This window comes from Canis lupus, chromosome 26 (assembly GCF_048164855.1).
Source record: "Canis lupus baileyi chromosome 26, mCanLup2.hap1, whole genome shotgun sequence".
In the NCBI taxonomy this organism is placed as follows: Eukaryota; Metazoa; Chordata; class Mammalia; order Carnivora; family Canidae; genus Canis; species Canis lupus.
This window is the reverse complement of record NC_132863.1, coordinates 5,463,967-5,482,899: the sequence shown is the minus strand read 5'-3', so window position 1 is coordinate 5,482,899 and position 18,933 is coordinate 5,463,967. Positions and strand designations below refer to the sequence as shown.

Sequence of the window (18,933 nt, the reverse complement as noted above, 5' to 3'; positions counted from 1 at the left end):
TTTTTTTTTTTTTTAATATTTATCTATCAGAGAGTGCTCCAGTGCACGAGTGGGGGGAAGGACGAGGGAGAGAGACTCCTCAAGCAGACTCCTCACTGCACTCAGAGCCCAATCCCAGGACCCCAAGATCATGACCTGAACCAAAACCAAGAGCTTAACCGACTGAGCCACCCAGGAACCCTGCGCTGTGCACTTTAAATCCTAACAACCAACTGGCTCTTTCACTAATTAATGAATGACCATCTTTGTCGTGTGCTCATTTTATATTTGTATGAAAATCACAATTTTACCTTTTCTAAAAATTATCTTTTAACATTCATTCTAAATGGCACATTAGGTTTTGCTGACAGGAAAATGCCTCTAAAATATCTCCCTGTGGGAAAGAAGCAGAATCAGCAGCCGCCGCCGCCGCCACAACAGCCCCTGCTGCCAGAGCGGGAGGAGACTGGAGATGAGGAGGATGGGAGTCCCATCGGACCACCCAGCCTTCTGGGCCCTCCCCCCATGGCCAATGGAAAGCCTGGTGACCCCAAGTCAGCTCTTCACAGAGGTCCTCCAGGATCAAGGGGACCAATGATCCCACCAGTGCTGAGCGTCCCACCTCCTCCCAGGGGCAGAGGCCCAATCTGGGGAGGCCTGGGCCCCAGGTGCAGCCCATATGGTCATGGCTGGTGGGGGGCCAATACTGAACCTCCTTTTCCTGGACCAGGCCATGGGGGTCCTTCCAGAGGAGGCTTTCACAAAGAGCAGAGGAATCCCCGAAGGCTCAAACGTTGGTCTCTTATCAAAAATACCTGCCCGCCCGACGATGGCCCCCAAGTTATGGAAGACAAATCCAACCTCCCCGTCTGCCGACACTTTGCCAAAAAAGGCCACCGTCGATATGAGGACCTCTGTGCCTTCTACCACCCAGGCGTCAACGGACCTCCTCTGTGAGACTGTGCCTTCCCATCCAGGCTGGAAGGAGCCCTGTGACCTAGCGGCCATATATTTCCCCGTGGCCCTGTGACGGCTACTGTGAGGCTGCTCCACCCACCACCCTCAGTCAGTGACACCCACCCCCATCTGCCACCTCCCCCATTTGGGGTCCAGAGTTTTGTGTCATCACTGGTGCCCAGCGTGTGGGCTTTCTTCCGACCCAGCCTCCACAGACTTGCCTTCAGGGCCCCACCTTTGCTCTCTTCAACTGCCTCCTGGATCCTCTTCCCCTTCGCCGATTGACTGCTCAACAGGAAACCTCTTTGGTGCTGGTTCTTGTGCATCTATCTGGCCACCCAGCCCTCGGCACTGCCCTCGATTCCTAAGAGCCCTGGAGCAGTTTCCTACCATTCCCTTCTTCTAGCTGCTTGTTTTAAGTCCTTTTTATGTGACAAACCCTACCCCCAAAGTTGCCAGTTGCTCTGTGAAACTCACCAGGTTGACCTGGAGTCAAGTACGATGACTGGTGCAGAGTTACTCCCTGAAAGGCCACTCTCCCTGCTTTTGGATTTTGTAGATCCTGCGTCAGTAGCATGATCCCCACCGCTCTGGTCTGTGATCACTGTGCTTTGTGAAACTGTGCATCCCCTCATACCTAGCTTTCCTCAGGGTCCGTGGCATCATTGTGACTTCCCAACACTAGAGTTAAGTTTTTCTGCCAAAATGAGTGAGGCTCTTGATGCCCTCTAGACTTTCCACACCTCCCAACATGGGAGAATTGTGAAATTTTCTGCAAGACTGCCTCCCTGGTCTCCCCATTCTCCTAGTGTCAGTTTTTCGGGGTTTGACACAAGCCCATGAGATGTCCTCTAAAGCCTCTTACGGGCTATCCGATCTCCTCTCCAGCCCACTTTAGTTAGAGTATGTCATTGTGAGGCCGCCAGCCCCTTCGTCTGAGTTCTGTGAATCTTCACCTGGCCTACCCTTGGGTGGAACCTGGATGGTACTGTCGCCCTCGTCTAACCTTCTCCCCTACATCCCTGGCACCGGTTGTTTTCTGTGAAAACAGCAGTGAACAGGTTCGGTTTTGCACTGGCCCTAAGGAAATGGGTCAGGAGTTGTGTGGGCAAGAGGGAAGGATGAGAGCCGTTGGAGAACTGAGAATGAATTTTTTTTCTTTTTAACATTTTTTTATATTGGTAATAAATGCAGTGGAAACAAGCAAACAAAAAATCTCCCTGTGTAAATACCTGGCAGGCGGTAGATGAGCTCATGAGGTCACCTTCTGCCCTCCAGCGCATTTCTACGACAAGTTTGCATGCTCCAGGATCTGGGACCTGTGTGTTTACACGCACCTATCGTTGAGGTTTTGGAAACAAGGCCTGCAGTTGAGCTTGGATCCTGAGAGCCTTCTGATGGGCCTTTCCTCAGCCATCTGCTCTCCTCCTTCCATGCCTGGCCCACAGCTCTGGGCAGGGGGCTGCTGAAGATCCCCATGGAGCAACTGGCATCCCAAGGCAGTTAGATGTGAGGGCTTTGGAATTCATATCTGTTCCTGAGGAGTTACGTGCAGAGGACCTCTGCAACGTGTCCCTCAAGACCACCTCAGTAATTGCTTAGCAAAGGGGTGAGGGCAAAGAACCTCCAAAAGCAGGCAGGATAGTGGTTGGCCTCTGGACCTGTGCTGTCCAATACGGTGGCAGCTGCTACCCATGGGGCTATTGAGGGCTAGAAAGGTGGCTAATGCCACTGAAGAATGGAATTTTTTTTACTTCATTTGACTTTAACTGATTTACATTTAAATTTGAAGACTGAGGTTCCTCTCAGTTATTTGAAAGCTCAGTATGATTGGGACCATTTGAGTACGCAAACCTACTTTTTGACTGTACATGTTAGGTAGACATTTGATGAAATCTAAAAACAGAAGAAATATTTCTGATGACAAATCACCTCCCGGATTGAAATATGCTGCAAATGTTAAAATGCACACCAGATTCAAAGACTTAGTTAAAAAAAAAAAAAAACTCCAGTAGTATTTTTTAATCGGTCACACGTAAAATGACAATATTTTTGATATACATGTACTGTGACACAATTCATCTCCCCTGTGTCTTCATGTTTGCAAACGTGGTGGACCAAGACCTGAGATCCCCTGCTGGGCTGGCAGCGCCCGACAGGCCCCTCTGGATCGGGTGCTCCCATCCTGGCCCACTTGCTTCCACATTCACCGCAGACCAGCCCAGGGTCCCGAACCCCGCCTTTCTGCTGTGATTCCCAGGAGATCACACCAGGGGCTTCCTGCAGCCACCCCCGCGGAGTGTTGAGGCTCTGAAGGGTAAGCACACGCCCACCCGCGCCGCGACTTCACAGGAAGGACCCTTCAGTTCCAGATACCGCCGTCAGAGGGCGCCATGCCTCTGCCCTGGTTGCCGAGCAACTCGTGTCCCGGAAGCAGTTCTCCGTCCCGCACCGCGGCGACCGCGCGCAGGACCATTTCCGGCGGGACGGGCGCGGGGTCGCAGGGAGCCGACTTGGGCGGCGGCGGCGCGATGACCACGCTCCGGGCCTTCACGTGCGATGACCTCTTCCGCTTCAACAACATGTGAGTGCGGCCCCCAGGGCCAGTGCTGGTGGCCGCGTCCGCCCCGGGGCCGGGGCCCGCCGAGCCGCCGCCGCCGGCCGTCCCCGGCACGTCCCCGACACGTCCCCGACACGTCCGAGGGGCGGCGGGGCCCGAGCCCGGCGGGGGGCGGGCCCTCCTAGCTGCAGCTTCCTTCCGCGGCGCGGCGTGCGCGTCGGGCGGGGGCAGCGCGGGGCGGCCGCGGCGGCGCGCCGGGGGGCGGGGCGGAGCCGGGGACCGAGCCGGGGGCCGAGCCGGGGACCGAGCCGGGGGGCCGAGCGGGGGGCCGAGCCGGGGACCGAGCCTGGAGCCGAGCCGGGGGGCAGAGCCGGGGGCCGAGCCGGGGACCGAGCCGGGGGCCGAGCCGGGGGGCAGAGCCGGGGGCGGGGCCGGCCCGAGCCCGGCCTGGCTCTGTCGCCTGCGGCCCGGGTCCGGGCGGGTGACTGGGCCGCGCGGCTTCTGGGCGTCGGCGGCCGCCGCGAGGTCAGCATCCGAGCGTTCGCTGAGCGCCAGCTGCGGATGGCTCGTTCCCACGGCCGCAAAGCCCGGGACGCGGCCCCGCCCACCCCCTTCCTGCTGCTGCGCGGAGGGTTCTGCCTGGTTGCTGAGGCCGCGCGTCGGGCCGCGGGTGGAGGCGTGCGCTGCTGCAGGCCCGCCGCGTGCACTTCCCTTAAGTCCTGCCCTTAAGTGCGTGCGCACTTCCCAGTTAGGGCAGGACTTGCGATTTGCAGGTACCAGTTTTTTTTTTTTTTTTTTTTTTTTTTAAGAAAACATTTTATTAAGGAAGTTTCTGAACATTTAAAAAAGTTGACAGAATTTTACCCATAACACCTGTATAGACACACCGCCTGGATCCCACAGTTAACATTTTGTTATGCTGACTTCATCACATATCGGTCCGTCCATCCATCAAATATCCATCCATCCATCCATCCATCCATCTGTCGGTCCGTCCACCCACCAGTCCAAGATCCACTTTAAAGACGGCGGGGCAGTGTGTGAAAGCTGAGGATCAAGTGGTTAGGACTCAAGTTAGGAGGACGGGAAGAACTTGAGAGGAGATGGCTCTCATCCCCTTTCAGACGGGATAAGCTTTGAAGGATGGATAAAATGTTGACAGTGATGAAGTTCTGGAGAAGGAAGCAGGGGTGAAAGTGAAAGGTTGCATTGTGGGCAGACAAATGCGATGGGAGCCGTGGGTTTCTCTCACTGAGCCATCCGGGGAACTGGTGGGGCTGGACTTTTACTCTGTTGTTGGAGGATTCAGACTTGCCTAGTGGGAAGAATTTTCTAAATTTTCTAATGGGCCTCTTTCAGTCCAAGCAGTGTAACTTGTGGTGCCCCACCCCCCTTGGGTACTGGCACATTTAATCCTCACAGGCTAAGTAGGTGCTCTCATTATCCTCATTTTTTGTATGAGTAAACTAAGGTAATGAGAGCTCAAGAGAATTGCCCCAGGCGTCTGAGCTCCATGGTGGGAGTGAATGAAGCATGGAAGCTAATCCAAGGAGATTGGCCCTACAAAAGTGTTGGTTCTTTAAGACTGGTCCCTGACCACCTGGGGACACTTTGGAAATGCATATTCTCAGCTGTTTAAGGACCAGGGCTCTGGAGCTCGAGCTCCTCACAGTTATGTGAATGTGAGAAGATTACAGGAGTTTTACCAGACAGGTAAGCCATTTAGGATGTCTTGGTAGCAGCCCAGAGATGATGACTTGACAAAGGTTTGGGTTTGAGAGGTGCAGGCCTGGGGAGGGACAGTGTGCCTTGGAGCTTTAAGAGTAGACAGGGCAAAACCTTAGTTTAGTTTAGTTTTGTTTTTTTTAGAGAGCAAGCTCACACCATCCGTGGTGAGCTACCCAGGCACCTGCAAAACGTTGTTTTAGCTGAAGATCTAGGAAGGCTCAACACTTATATGAAAATGAACAGTGTAGAAGAAAATAAGCAGGAATATAATAAAACCTTAGATTTCAAAGAATTGTCTAACTTCTTAAGGCCTCTTCAGAATATGCCATTGGGAACTCTTCTTCCTTCCCATTTCCTCCCACTCCTCTTTGATTAGGGTACTTTCATAGAGAATTCTAGGAATCACTGGATAAGAAGTGATTGCAGTAGGAAGTGAAGATGCAATAGATCCAAATAATTATGTATTTTACTTTTGGAAAAACATTTGCATGCCTACTGTGCTCAGTGCTGGAGACACAGCAGTGAACAAAACAAAAAATGTTTTCTTTATGGAATTTACATTTTAGAGTGGAAAAAAGATAAGGAAGTACAACATATAGAACTTAGTGTTCAGTACAAAGAAAAACATGAAAACAGGGAAGGGAGGGATGCCTGGGTGGCTCAGTGGTAGAGCCTCTGCCTTCAGCTCAGGGCATGATCCCGGGGTCCTGGGATCAAGTCCTGCATCAGGCTCCCTGCAGGGAGCCTGCTGCTCCCTCTGCCTGTGTCTCTGCCTCTCATGAATAAATATATAAAATCTTAAAAAAAAAAAAAAACCCACAGGAAAAGGAAATAGGAATAGGGATTCAGCTTTAGGTAGGATGTTTAGGAAGAAAGACCGAGGGCAGGGAGGGGGTGAGTCCTGTGGATATTGGGAGAACTTGCAGGCAGAGAGGGTAGTAAGGGCACCAGGTACCTCTTTGTGAGGGGAGGCGGCAGCGAGTGTGGGTGGAGTAGTGAGAGGGTGGGAGTGTTGAGGAGATGAGGCAGAGTCAGTGGCTAGATCTTGGAGAGGCCCTCCTAGGAGTTGGGCTTCTCTGCTAGGTGCATTGAGACACCCAGGTGGAGAAGTCAGGTAGGTATCTGGGCTGAAGATCGCAATTGGGGGGGGGGGGGGCACACTATACAGATGGTATTAATAAAACCAGGAGGTAGAGGTGATGTCAGTGGTGTAGTGAGTGTGGATAGGAAAAAAGAAGTTCCGGGGTGCTGCCCCAGGGCATCCGGTGTTGAAGGAGACTTAATGGCCCACTCTGGTGGGAGGAAAAGCTGATGGTAGGTCTTGGAAGCTGAGTGGGGAGAGCATTTCAGGTGGAGGGAGTGGGGAGCCGTGTCAGGAGCGGCTTGCTGATGGCTAAGTGTGTCTGCGCATCTACCCCCGGAGGAAAGAGAATTGCGGGAGCAGGGGGCCTGGGCACGTGTGCACACAAGCAGGCGGTGGAGCAGGAGGCACCAGAAGAAGCAGAGAGCCTGACGCGGGGCTCGATCCCAGGACCCTGGGATTGTGACCTGACCTGAAGGCAGACACTTAACAGACTGAGCCACCCAGGTGCCCCAAAGCAATGCTTTTCTTGGTGTTAAATTGTGTTCTTGAAAGTAGAGTGACTTTTTGTTTTTGTTTTTTTTTTTAAGTTATTCATATTAACATGCAATTGATTTATTATTTTATTTCTTTTAAAAAAATTTTTTAAAATTTATTTATGATAGTCACACAGAGAGAGAGAGAGAGAGAGGCAGAGACATAGGCAGAGGGAAAAGCAGGCTCCATGCAGGGAGCCCGACATGGGATTTGATCCCGGGTCTCCAGGATCATGCCCTGGGCCGAAGGCAGGTGCCAAACCGCTGCGCCACCCAGGGATCCCTTCATTTATTATTTTAAAATGTATATTTAAAATTAAATATCAGTAGATATGACACACATAAACAAGTTTTTTGGGGTCCTCAATAATTTTTGAATGTAAAGGGGTTCTGGAACCAAAAAGTTGGAGAACTACTGGCCTAGAGAAGTGCCTTGGTAAGGATCCCAGAGAAGAATTTGCATATATAAGAGGAAGATTTGCAGGGTGGCTGGTTTTGATCCTGGCAAAATAGTGGTTCCATTAATTGAATAGGAAAGTAAGGGGCAGAGCTCTCTGCAGACGGCTAGAGAGGTTCATTTTAAGAATTGCTGATTCAGGAGTGTTGTGATCAGATATGCTGGTGAGACAGGTGCTGAGCAGCCCCAGAGCCAGGTCAAAGAGTTTTCCTCCAGAAGTTAAGGGATGGAGTGGTGGGGAAGAGGAGGTGAGAATGTAGAAGTGTATGGAGCAGACGTACTCAAATGGTGAGGGCCCACACTGAGCAGGTGAAGGCCCAGAGATGGGTGGGAAGAGCTGCTGTCAGACACTGCAGGGAGCTAGTTTTACTTTCTGTGATTTAGATGCCTGGTTGGGCCCCAGTTCCATTAATGATTTCTAAATGATGCCATCTAGAAAATGGAAGGTTTTGATGCAGACACACTAACCACTTAACTATAAAGTAATTTGTAAGGAAGAAAGAGTTAAATGAAAGTGTATAGTATCTTTTTAGTGGCTGTGATGGCCCGGTTTAGCCATTTGGTAGCTGACACCATCTTCCTTAGCCCTAAAGTTGGTTTTAAAGTTGTGGATGTAGCATGTTTTGTTTTCTTTGTGCATATTTTTGGTTTTAGTGGCTTATTTAAACTGGTTTTGTCAACACTGCTTACTATTGACATTTCTTTTCTTTCTTTTAGTAACTTGGATCCACTTACAGAAACTGTATCCTTTAAAAAAAAAAGTTAAAGGCTAAGAGTAAGGAACATGGAAAAACTAAGGAAAAAATAGACTTAAAACTTACAGGCCAAGAAACATAAGCAACATTGAAAGCAATGTAAAAAAACAAACTAGGGATAAGAGCTGTCTTACATCTGCCTGACCAGGTGGTAACAGAATGACGTCATAAATGTACCTTGCAATAGGTAGTAAGTATGGCTCCGTGTAACAGAATGCAGCAACATCAGCTGACTGGAGCCCAGGGGGTGATGGGCAGTCTGTGGTAGTTTCATGTAGTCGTCGGCGACCTGGCTGTGCACTTTAACCACTTCATCACTCCCAAGGTGGCCTTGGCTGCTTTCCTGTCCCAGATAGCTGCCAGAGCAAAGAGCATCAAGTCCATGTTCCTGGCAGGAGGATCAACAGAGGGGAAGGTAAGAATGACCTTCCCCTTCAGGGGTACCTTTAGGAAGTACCACACAGGCCCTCTGTATCCCAATGACCAACATCTGCTTCATGCCACACTCACCTAGCTATAAGTTTGGGAATGAGCCCAGCTTTAAATTAGGGCTTGTTACTTAAAGTTAAGAAAGGATTTGGAGATAATAATTAGCCATATCTGTCATGTTCCCCAATGAAAAATGGACAAAGATATGTGAAGTTGGACGCTCTGGGTTCTGTTGCACTAATAGACAACTCCACATTCTCAGTGGCTTAAAACAAAGTTGGCTTTCTAGCTTATACTCCATGTCCGTTGCAAGGTAGGAGTGTAATATTAACTGATAATCTAACAAAAGAGGGCATATAAGAAGCTAATGAAATTAAGAGTTCAGTCTCACCAGTCAAAAGACGTGGATTAAAACCAAAATGAGATGCCATGCTTTACCTTTCAGATTATTAAGGATTAAAAAAAATGATAAAACTCATGCTGATAAGGGTAAGAGAAGCATCCTCATAAATTGCTAGTGACAGTATAAATTGCTAGTCTTTCTAGAAGGCACTTTGGCAGTGTAATACATAGTAAGTAACCGCATTTCCTACAAACTGAAAGTAATAGTAGAGTCAGTTAGATGTGGGATCAGCAAACTAAAGTACATGGGCCAAATTTGGTCTGCTGCCTATTTTTATTTTTTTTTATTTTTATTTTTTTCCTATTTTTATTTTTGTAAATAGTTTTGTATTTTGTAAATAGGCACAGCCATGCTGAATAATTTACATATTGTCTGTAGCTTTGTCCGTGGCTTTCATAGTTAGAGTAGTTGCAGCAGAGAGCATAAGATCCATCTAGCCTTGAATATTTACTATCTGTCTCTTGATAGGATATGTTTGTTAACCCCCAAGTTAATCATTATAAAAATATTTATTGTAGAATTATCAAAAATTTGGAATAGCATTCATACACAACAATAAGGACATGTTAAATTATACTGTATTCGTGAGGAATTTTAAAAGATTTTTGAGAAACTGAAAATAACCCATATTCACGCAATGGAGTATACTGTACGGTATTAAAAATAAACTTTAGGTGGAGGTAACAACAGGGCTATGTATCAGAAACAAAGCTGAGTGAAAAAGCAAAACACTGAAGTATTCCCTTTGTATTTCAAAAATGACCTTTTAAAGAGCCCTCCATGTTTAAAGAAAAGATTTCTTAATGAGAGAAAAATTTGCACTGGATAGTAAGGTAAAGAATTAGGATGCAAATCAACTTACATGGTGTGTATCTAGTTACACTTATAATTCACAGGAAAAGTCCCATAATCCAAGTGGGGCCATGTTTGAAAGTAACCTGCCAGGTCTTCGTGGTTACTGAGCCAGAGGAGAGGTGGTTATGGTGTGTGCAGTGGCTGAATGACAAGAAGACTGGCTGGCCTGCCATGTTAAGGGTTATGTTGGAAGAGTGCTCAAAATAGTGGCTGTCTTTCAGATGAGAGTGTGAAGAATTTACTAGTGAACAGATTTTCCAGCTTTAAAAAAAAATTGTGATTGGTGGTGGCCCCTCATGGACTTGCATCAGCCGGCTTACAGAAGGAATAGAGGAATGAGCACATGGCAGTAAGGACACTGGGGTTGAGGAGTTACTAACGGGCAGATTATTCAGGCTGTCACTCTTTAAGTCACCTTTTATTTGTAGTACCAGATATGGAGAATTTGAATCAGCACGGGGGAGACACTCAGTAATTGTTGACTCTGGAAGTAATTAACTTCTAAAGTTATTTTCACAGTCACATGGCTGAAGCTAAAGTAGGATAGTCATTAATTTCCTAGTGCAATTACAGGTCAATGTACAAATGTACTGAGCATCTACTTTGTGCCAAGGGATAGAAGCACAGGGATAAGCACCAGGGATAGAATGAACAGTACATGACATTCATATCCAAAAGGGAGAGCGCCAGTAAACAAGTGATAAGTGTTGTGCAGAGATTTAGATACAGTGTGATCAGTATGGATAGAGATGATAGAACTTCAGAGTCCTGGTTCTCTGCTCTGTTAGATGGTGTTGTCTGCACTTATATTTTTGAAGTTACATATTCAGGCAATTTTGTTATAAATTATTAGTGCTAACCTAAATATTTAATGTACTGACTAAATATAGAAATCACACACATGAAGAGCTGGGGATAAAGTAACAATATACTTTTTAAAGAAAACTTTCTTCACAATACTCCTTTTATGAAGAACTCTACTATCCATTACTTTCCATACTCCTTAACAAGACTGTAGTATGGGATTCCTTTTTACTTACAGTACCTCGCCCACTGGCCAGAGTACTTCATTGTTGCGGAGGCACCTGGTGGAGAGTTAATGGGTTATAGTAAGTATAATACCACTAGAATTTTTTTGGGTAGGCAGTTGAGATTTTAACATAGGTTTCAACCAATTAAGTTGATTGCAGAAGTGGAAATACAATCATGATGCCTATAATTTTATTTCCTTTAACCATTAAATGGTTGCTGATGCTATGTTTTAGGCATTGTGCTCTAGGGCCCCAGGGGATACAGCAGTGAAGTAGACAGATATGGTCTTTGGATTCTTGGATCTTTCATTCTGTGTTTATGTTACATTTTCTACATGGTTTATTTGGTACATAATGCAGGGATTGTAGCATCTTCACTGATTAGTAGCATTACTTAATGAAAATTTGAGCTGTGGATTATCTCAGTTTTGTGTATACATACCGACATAAAATGCAGATATTTAAAAAATACATAATCTGGTTCTGTGTTAAAAATCAGTTGTGTTTTTAGTGTATCATTCTTTTTTTTTTAATTTTTTTTTTAATTTTTATTTATTTATGATAGTCACCGAGAGAGAAAGAGAGAGAGGCAGAGACACAGGCAGAGGGAGAAGCAGGCTCCATGCACCGGGAGCCCGATGTGGGATTCGATCCCGGGTCTCCAGGATCGCGCCCTGGGCCAAAGGCAGGCGCCAAACCGCTGCACCACCCAGGGATCCCCTCATTCTTTTTTTTAAAAGAAACCTTTCTCTAAGTGAGATTCAAATAAGAGCACTAATAACTGCTAAGTAGATGACTCTGTTACTTAAAAATTAAAATTTTGTCATTAGTTTCCTCTCTAATAAAAATGTAACCAATAGTCTGTATTCATGTATAAATCCATGTGTTTAATTACTGAGTGTAATCTTTTGTTGGCAGTTATGGGTAAAGCGGAAGGCTCAGTAGCTCGGGAAGAATGGCATGGGCACGTCACAGCTCTCTCTGTCGCCCCAGAATTTCGACGCCTTGGTTTGGCTGCTAAACTTATGGAGTTATTAGAGGAGATTTCAGAAAGGTGAGATACTGCTTTTCAAGTATGAACCCTAACTATTTGATATTTCTCATAGTGAAAATTTTAAGATTTTTTTTCCTATTCAGGCTGAATATTGTGCTTTATTGTTTACAGGATTTCATTTTCTACAGTATTCACATATTCACAGTAGTAGTATTGTCTCTATCTTGTCACTGAGGAATATTCAGGCAAAATGGGTGACCTGCCATGGGCTTATATGTTGGGTAAGAGGTGCAATAAAAAACTAGCCCTTAAGGTTTCCTTTAGTGTTCTTGACCCTGTGGCAGATGTTCCCAAATTTTCTGTTAACATCACTCCTGGCTTCTCAGTGATTTTTTTTTTTTTTCATAGTGTCCCTAAGGCAAAAAAAAAAAAAAAAAAAAAAATCCCTCAGTTTAGATTTAAGCTGTTATGACCTGTTTAGTATTTGTGACCTAACAACCTAGTAGCTGTTTAGGAAAAAAATAAACACATTGAAAGAAAAAATATTTTTATTTCATTGTTAAATAACTGTGCTTACCTACTAATGAGATGTGTGTGCCTTTTTGGGCATTACATGACCCCTCAACCTTGGAAACAGATTGGACACAACCACCTGCATTCTTGTTTCATATTAACTTTCTTGTGGTATTGAGTTTTAATCATGGGACCTGCCAAAACTTGGCTTCATAAAAGATACTCTGTCATCAAAAGGAATGTAACACCATGTAATGCTGCATTTGTGAATTATATCAAACTGGTATTTTGCCAGTGTCTGACATGTAAGGTTTGTGTTTTCCCCAAACGTTTGAAATATCCTATAGCACCTCTAAGAGTTTGGGCCACCTTGGAGCACTCTGGAGCACAGTTTGGGAAGTACCAGCATTAGGGCTTTAAAAAAAAAAAAGACCTGTTGTGTATGTCAAACACCCTCATTATTAACGTGAGATAAAAGTAATATAATTAAGGGATGCCTGGGTGGCTTAAGCATCTGCTTTTGGCTTGGGGTGTGATCCTGGAGTCCCGGGATTGAATCCCACATCAGGCTCCCTGCATGGAGCCTGCTTCTCCCTCTGCCTGTGTCTCTGCCTCTCTCTCTGTCTCTCTCATGAATAAATAAATAAAATCTTAAAAAAAATATATATATATATATAATTAAAAGACTCCTGCCAGCTCCCATTCTAAGAGATTAAGAGATGTGTGTAGAAGTTTAATCAGTTGTCAAGCTGCCACTTATTTTTTTTCTCTACTCTTAAATGCCTAGAAGTATATAGGAAAGGGAGTATTTGCTGAGAAGGGCTCTTGAGGCTTTCCACTTAATGGATTTAAAAAGGTAAGTTTTAAAGAAGTAACCATGGCCTGAAAATGCTCTGGGCCAAGTTGGGGGCAAGATGAACTTGAGCTTATTCAGGAAAGAGAGAAACTTGTATTAGCTGAAAAAGAAATCTCTTCTGGTCTTTGAAAAGTTTTAGTTTATTTGTTAATGGCATTATCTTGTTGAAAAAAGGTATTTGGCATTATTATATAGTGGACAGGGAGTTAAAAAATGGGTTCTAGTTAGCTATCACCCTAGACATACGATTTAATGTATTTATAGATTATCTTACAGTAGAAAACCTCTAAGCTGCCTTCCTTTTCAGTTTCTAAATCTTCCTTTGCTAAGATTTGTGTATGTGTACATATATATACCTATCTACATACATACATGTATTTTTAACCATGTATACATTTAAAAACCAAGAGAGAAAAAGGAAATTAAAGTGGTAAAACAAGCCTGAAATGAGATGTTAGCTATGAATCCAAATACAATCAGTAAATACAACACTAAATGAAAATGAACTAATTACTCCAGTTAAAAGACAAAGACTTGAAGACATTCTGCTAAGTGAAGCCATTCACAGAAAGACAAATAATGTGTGATTCCAGTTATACAAGATAGCTAAAACAGATAAATGTAAGAGTGGAATGGTGGTAGCCAGAAACTGGGGAGAGGGGGAAATAAGTTACTAACCAGCAGGTATAAAGTTTCAGTTAAACAGAATAAATAAGCCTATTTATTCTTAAATCAGTCTGTTGTACAACACTTATTTGTAGTAAACAATAGTGTACACATTTAAAATTTATTAAGAGGGAAAACTTCATGTTAAAGTGTTCTACAACAGTAAAATAAAGACAAAGACTGTCAGAACTGTATTCCATTTGCATGAAGTATATGTGAAGATTAAAGACAAAGATTGAAATAAATTCTTAAAATTATCATGCAAATTATAACCAAAAGACCGTTGATACGCTTAACATAGTCGTATTATAGTTCAGTAATTATCAGAGTAAAAAAGGGTCATTGCTTATAGGTAAGAAGATACAGTGCCATTAGAAGGTGTAATAATTACAAATATTATGTACACAGTGACATAAATTCAAAGTAAAAATGCGAAAATTGATAATACGAGAAAAAGCAAATTGTTATTAATGGGAGAGTTGAACATACTTCTTTCTAATTGATAGAACAATTAGACAAACTGATTAAAGGCAAAGAATAAGGGTGAGTACTTTTTCTGGGGCAGATAAATATTTAGGCTTTAGAGACCAGCTCATGTCTCTAGTGTGTGTTTGTATATGTGTATGTGTGTATATGAAACACCCCTTCAACATTTTAAAAACTGTTCTTAGCTTGAGAGCTGTATAAAAATAGATTTGCAAGCAGACCCATTTCCTTAACAGATTACAATTAGTTGGCAAAAATCTTTCTAGAAAGCTATGGATTCTCTAGCAATTTTACCAACTATTCTAAGTAGTAATGACTATAAGTTCACTTTTACACACAAAAAATTCTTCAACATTTTTTAAGGCTAGAATAACATATAAGAAAACTCAAGCAATATGAGAATGAAAATCTGAAGAAGATCTATCAGTCTACAGATGCAAAAGTCTTAGCATCTAAAATCTTAGCAAAATGGATTAGTGTATCACGGGAAGAAAAGTTTTAACATAAGAAAAATCTTTTAAGTGTATTCCACCATATTAACAGATTAAAGGAGAACATGTTATCTCAGTATGTATGCAAAATGCTTTGATAAAATCCTATTGGTTAAAAACTTTTAGCAATGTAGGAAATAAAAGGGGAGAACTTCCTTAATCTAAAAAAAAAAAAAACCTATCTACCCAAAACCTGTAGTAAATATTAGCAGTGATGCACTGAATGCTTTCTCTTTGAAGAAAGGGATGAGATAAGGATGCCTACATTCAGCCCCTCTTTGGTAATTTACTGGAAATCCTAGACACTACAGCAAGAAAAATCAAAGATATGAGGACTGAGAAGAAACAAAGCTCTTATTTTATACACATAAGATTGTACAAACAAAACCACAAGAAGCTACAAATAAATGTTTAAAAGCTAAACAGTTGTTGGATAGTCAGTATAAATTAAATTTCATTTCTATACAAACAGTAAAATTTAGGAAAAGATGCCAGTTTACAAAGGCATCAAAATACATTAAGCCCTTTGAGAAATATCTGACTTCTCTGTGTAAGACTTCTCTAAAGTCTTTCCTGAGATACAGAAAAGATGACCTATCTTAGCAGACAGAGAATTACCTAAGTGGCATGGACAGCTAAACTGGTATTTGATCCACGGAGCCAGTGTAATTGTAATCAAAATCTCAAGTCTTTTTTGTGAGACTTGTTAAATTGATTCTGAAACTTACAGAAGGGAAAAAGAAAAAAGAAACTTACAGGGGAATGGAAGGAAGTAAGATTGTTTGAACAACAACAAAGTGGGCGGGTTTGCCCCTCCAGATATCAAGCTGTAATGAGTAAGCTCTGTATCAGTGCTGGAGTATTTGCCTAGACCAGTGGAAGAGAACTGAGGAACAGATGCAAGGATACGTGGATTTTGACATACCTCAGAGGAGGCAACTGCAGAGAGGCAGTGAAGGGATGGATATGCTTTTCAGTAAAGATGGTGGCACAACTGGATAGCCACATGGGAAAAAATGACCCAGACTATTACCTTGTACACAAATCCGTTCCAGATTAAAAACCTAGATATGAAAAGCAAAACTCAAAAGCTCTTTTAAGGTAAAACAGAGTATATCCAGGACCTCAGGGTAGAAAAGAACTTAAGCTACTAAGTCTGTAAGGGAGAGGCTCGTATGCAAATTCATTGAAGTAACACTGTTCATCAAATGGTATTAAGTCAGCCCACAAATTGAGAATAGATTTACAACAGTCCTTTACACAATGTCAATGATCCAGAATACACAGAGAACCACAGATGGGGAGAGGAAAAAAAAAAGTGTGAAAGACTGACTAATAAGGACTGAAAAAGAAAAACCTAAATGGCCTACAAAAATATATTTAACCTCATTAATTGACATGAGAAATGTCAATTAAAATGACTCTGAGATACTTAACGAGATTTAAAAAAAATAGTCTGATGTACCAAGCCTTGGCACTCTGGGAATGGAGTCTTACCCTCCTCTGGGAGGGTAAGCTGACTGGAAAATGGGTATTGCCTAAAAAACCTGAAGTTACCCCTATGAACCAGTGATCACACTCCCAGCTGTAGACCTTAGATATTATACCATGAGACAATAAAAATATTCATAGCAGCATAGTTTATAACAGAAACCAGGAATGTTTATCTGTGGGACCATGGACAACTTGTATATCCATCCATACAATGGAGTGCTAAACAAAGGGAAGGTGAACAAGATCTAACATCCAGGCTGACTTGCATATTACTGAGAAAGGCAAATCACCACAGGACATACAAAGTATAACACTTACAGAAAGTTCATAAATAGGAAAAACTATACTAGCTGATGAACCTGCAACAAAAACCAAGGAGCCAATAGAGTCAGGACTTGGAGACCTCTGGATAAGGGGGATGGCTGTCAATGACCAGAGACCCGAGGGCTTCAGAGCTGCCAGTGTCAGGCAGCCAGTGTCCTGTAGTTACACTTGGGCCATGGCTACATGGGTGCTTGCTACTGTTCAAAAACCTTTAATTTGTCCATGTGGGTGAAAATATTGTATCACTAGTTGTTAAAATGAGCATGTAATTTATTGTGATATAAAATATTCAGTAAATTTTTTAAGAGGTAGAATTATGGTTTTAAAGGTTTTAAAAAAGCTTATCTTTTAAGAAAGTACAGGTTTTAAACTGTTAGTATGCCAACAGAAAATCATCTCTTTGTACTGTCATATATCCTCAGTAATAAAAATTGGTATGAGGTAATCATCTGCAAAGTCCTGTTACTAGCATTCTTTGAATTGTAGTCAAAGCCAACTAAAAACAAGTGTTTCTCACATTCTAACTCTTTCTTTCTTTCTTTCTTTCTTTTCTTTCTTCCTTCTTTTCTTTTTAAAGAAAGGGTGGATTTTTTGTTGATCTCTTTGTAAGAGTATCTAACCAAGTTGCAGTGAACATGTACAAGCGGTTGGGCTACAGCGTATACAGGACAGTCATAGAGTACTACTCAGCCAGCAATGGGGAGCCCGACGAAGATGCCTATGGTGAGCTCCCTTCTATGGCAGTATCCCCATAAAGAAGCCAAAACGTGTACATTCATTCTACATACTGAAGTAGTCCTTTTAATACATTTAAAAGAACCATATTTGTTGGACTTAATATTTTAAATTTGAGCTATAATATTTAAGTCTCCTTTAACTTGTCTTTATGAACCTATTACGGATTAACTTACATTAACCAATGGTTAATTACTATCAGTTGTTTATGTTATACGCATGTTAATTTTACTAAGATTTTGTCAAAAGAACATTGATAGGAAGAGCTGAGTACTTGTGACTGGGAGTCTCTCCTAAAAACATGTCTCTGAGGACCTGGTAAACGTGGGGGTGGGACAAACCTCTTATGGGAACTATATATATAAATATATACACACATACACACTTTAATATAAGACATTTTGGTAGTTGGGTACTTATATTAAATTTTGCTTCCTAACAGATATGAGGAAAGCACTTTCCAGAGACACTGAGAAGAAATCCATCATACCTTTACCTCATCCTGTGAGGCCTGAAGACATTGAATAACCATGAGCAGTGGTTCTTAGGCTGATGCTCCAGATATTTTATGGACAGTATTATTTTCATTGGATGATCTTGGAGCTGTATTAGGAGAAAAGTAATTATTTAGGTCTTACAGACTTCAAGAAAATACAGGTTATAAACTTGAGTCTCATTGTTTCCAGTTAGCAATATCATACCTACTAAAGCCTTTCACTGTAATAAAATTCAATCAAAAAGGCAGCTAGGTCAGATGGAAACATTCCACTATTTTGGTTCATAATATTCACTATGTGCTAGGGAAAAAAAACTTGCTCCAGTCTCCTCCTAAATTCTGTGCCTGAGAACCACTGCTGCATATGTATTTTTTATTTTGTATCAAACTGTTAATTGAAGCTTTAAAAGCATATATGAAATGTATAAATCTAAGATGTATAATAAAATGCACTGTTGACTCTCTGAATGTGTTCTGGAAGCATGTTGGTCCTTTATAAAATTGGATCAGGATTGGGGCATCTGGGTGGCTCAGTGGTTGAGCATCTGCCTTTGGCTCAGGTCATGATCCTAGGGTCCTGGGGTCGAGTCCTGCATTGGGCTCCCTGTGCTTCTGCCTCTGCCTGTGTCTCTGCCTCTCTCATGAATAAAATCTTTGAAAATAAAATTATGTTTTACTATTCCTTAAAAATTTTTTTTTCAAAATATAAAAAGATACTGAGATTTCTTTAAAGGAGAAAAAGGACCTAATTCCTACAGAAAGGCCATAAAACTAGGTCACGGGCTATGCTTGTATTTTCATGTATAGTTTTACTTGTAATACATACCTGAAAATATCCAGTGAGTAAAAGAAGTTGCTGAAGAAGAACCCATAGAAATGATTATTAAAAAGCTTTTGCCCCTGAAAGGACTTACTCTGGTGTTGAGGTTAAGAGAAATCTTTTATGTTCTCCCCTGAGAAGGTAAACTTTTTCCTTCATGCATTTCATGCTGGCACTTGGCCAGAAAGTGGTGTTAAGAGGTTACATTGGGAACGTGACCATTAGTTTTTGTTCTTATGCAACATAAATGGGACAGAATTGCAGGAAGACTGATTAGTCACTTATAT

At 42.7% G+C, this 18,933-nt stretch overlaps 2 protein-coding genes across 5 annotated transcripts; both read left to right on the top strand.

Annotated features, from left to right (window-relative positions):
* The first annotated feature begins 89 nt into the window (after positions 1-89).
* LOC140617991 (proline-rich protein 3-like) lies at positions 90-3,260 on the top strand. The gene has a single exon (XM_072799851.1). The coding sequence runs from the start codon at positions 232-234 to the stop codon at positions 934-936; it is 705 nt and encodes a 234-aa protein (XP_072655952.1). The 5' UTR covers positions 90-231; the 3' UTR covers positions 937-3,260.
* Positions 3,261-3,363: 103 nt separating this feature from the next.
* Positions 3,364-18,294, top strand: NAA20 (N-alpha-acetyltransferase 20, NatB catalytic subunit). Of its 4 annotated transcripts, XM_072799846.1 has the most exons (7): positions 3,374-3,520; positions 8,016-8,040; positions 8,379-8,468; positions 10,783-10,849; positions 11,690-11,825; positions 17,173-17,318; positions 17,773-18,294. In XM_072799846.1, exons 1-7 carry the CDS (start codon positions 3,468-3,470, stop codon positions 17,856-17,858), a joined length of 603 nt encoding a protein of 200 aa, XP_072655947.1. In that variant the 5' UTR covers positions 3,374-3,467; the 3' UTR covers positions 17,859-18,294. The 4 variants fall into 4 exon arrangements, with proteins under 4 accessions (XP_072655950.1, XP_072655951.1, XP_072655947.1 ...); XM_072799849.1 differs by lacking the exon at positions 17,173-17,318 and having other exon boundaries at positions 3,364-3,520; XM_072799848.1 differs by lacking the exon at positions 8,379-8,468 and having other exon boundaries at positions 3,377-3,520; positions 10,759-10,849.
* The last annotated feature ends 639 nt before the right edge of the window (positions 18,295-18,933 follow it).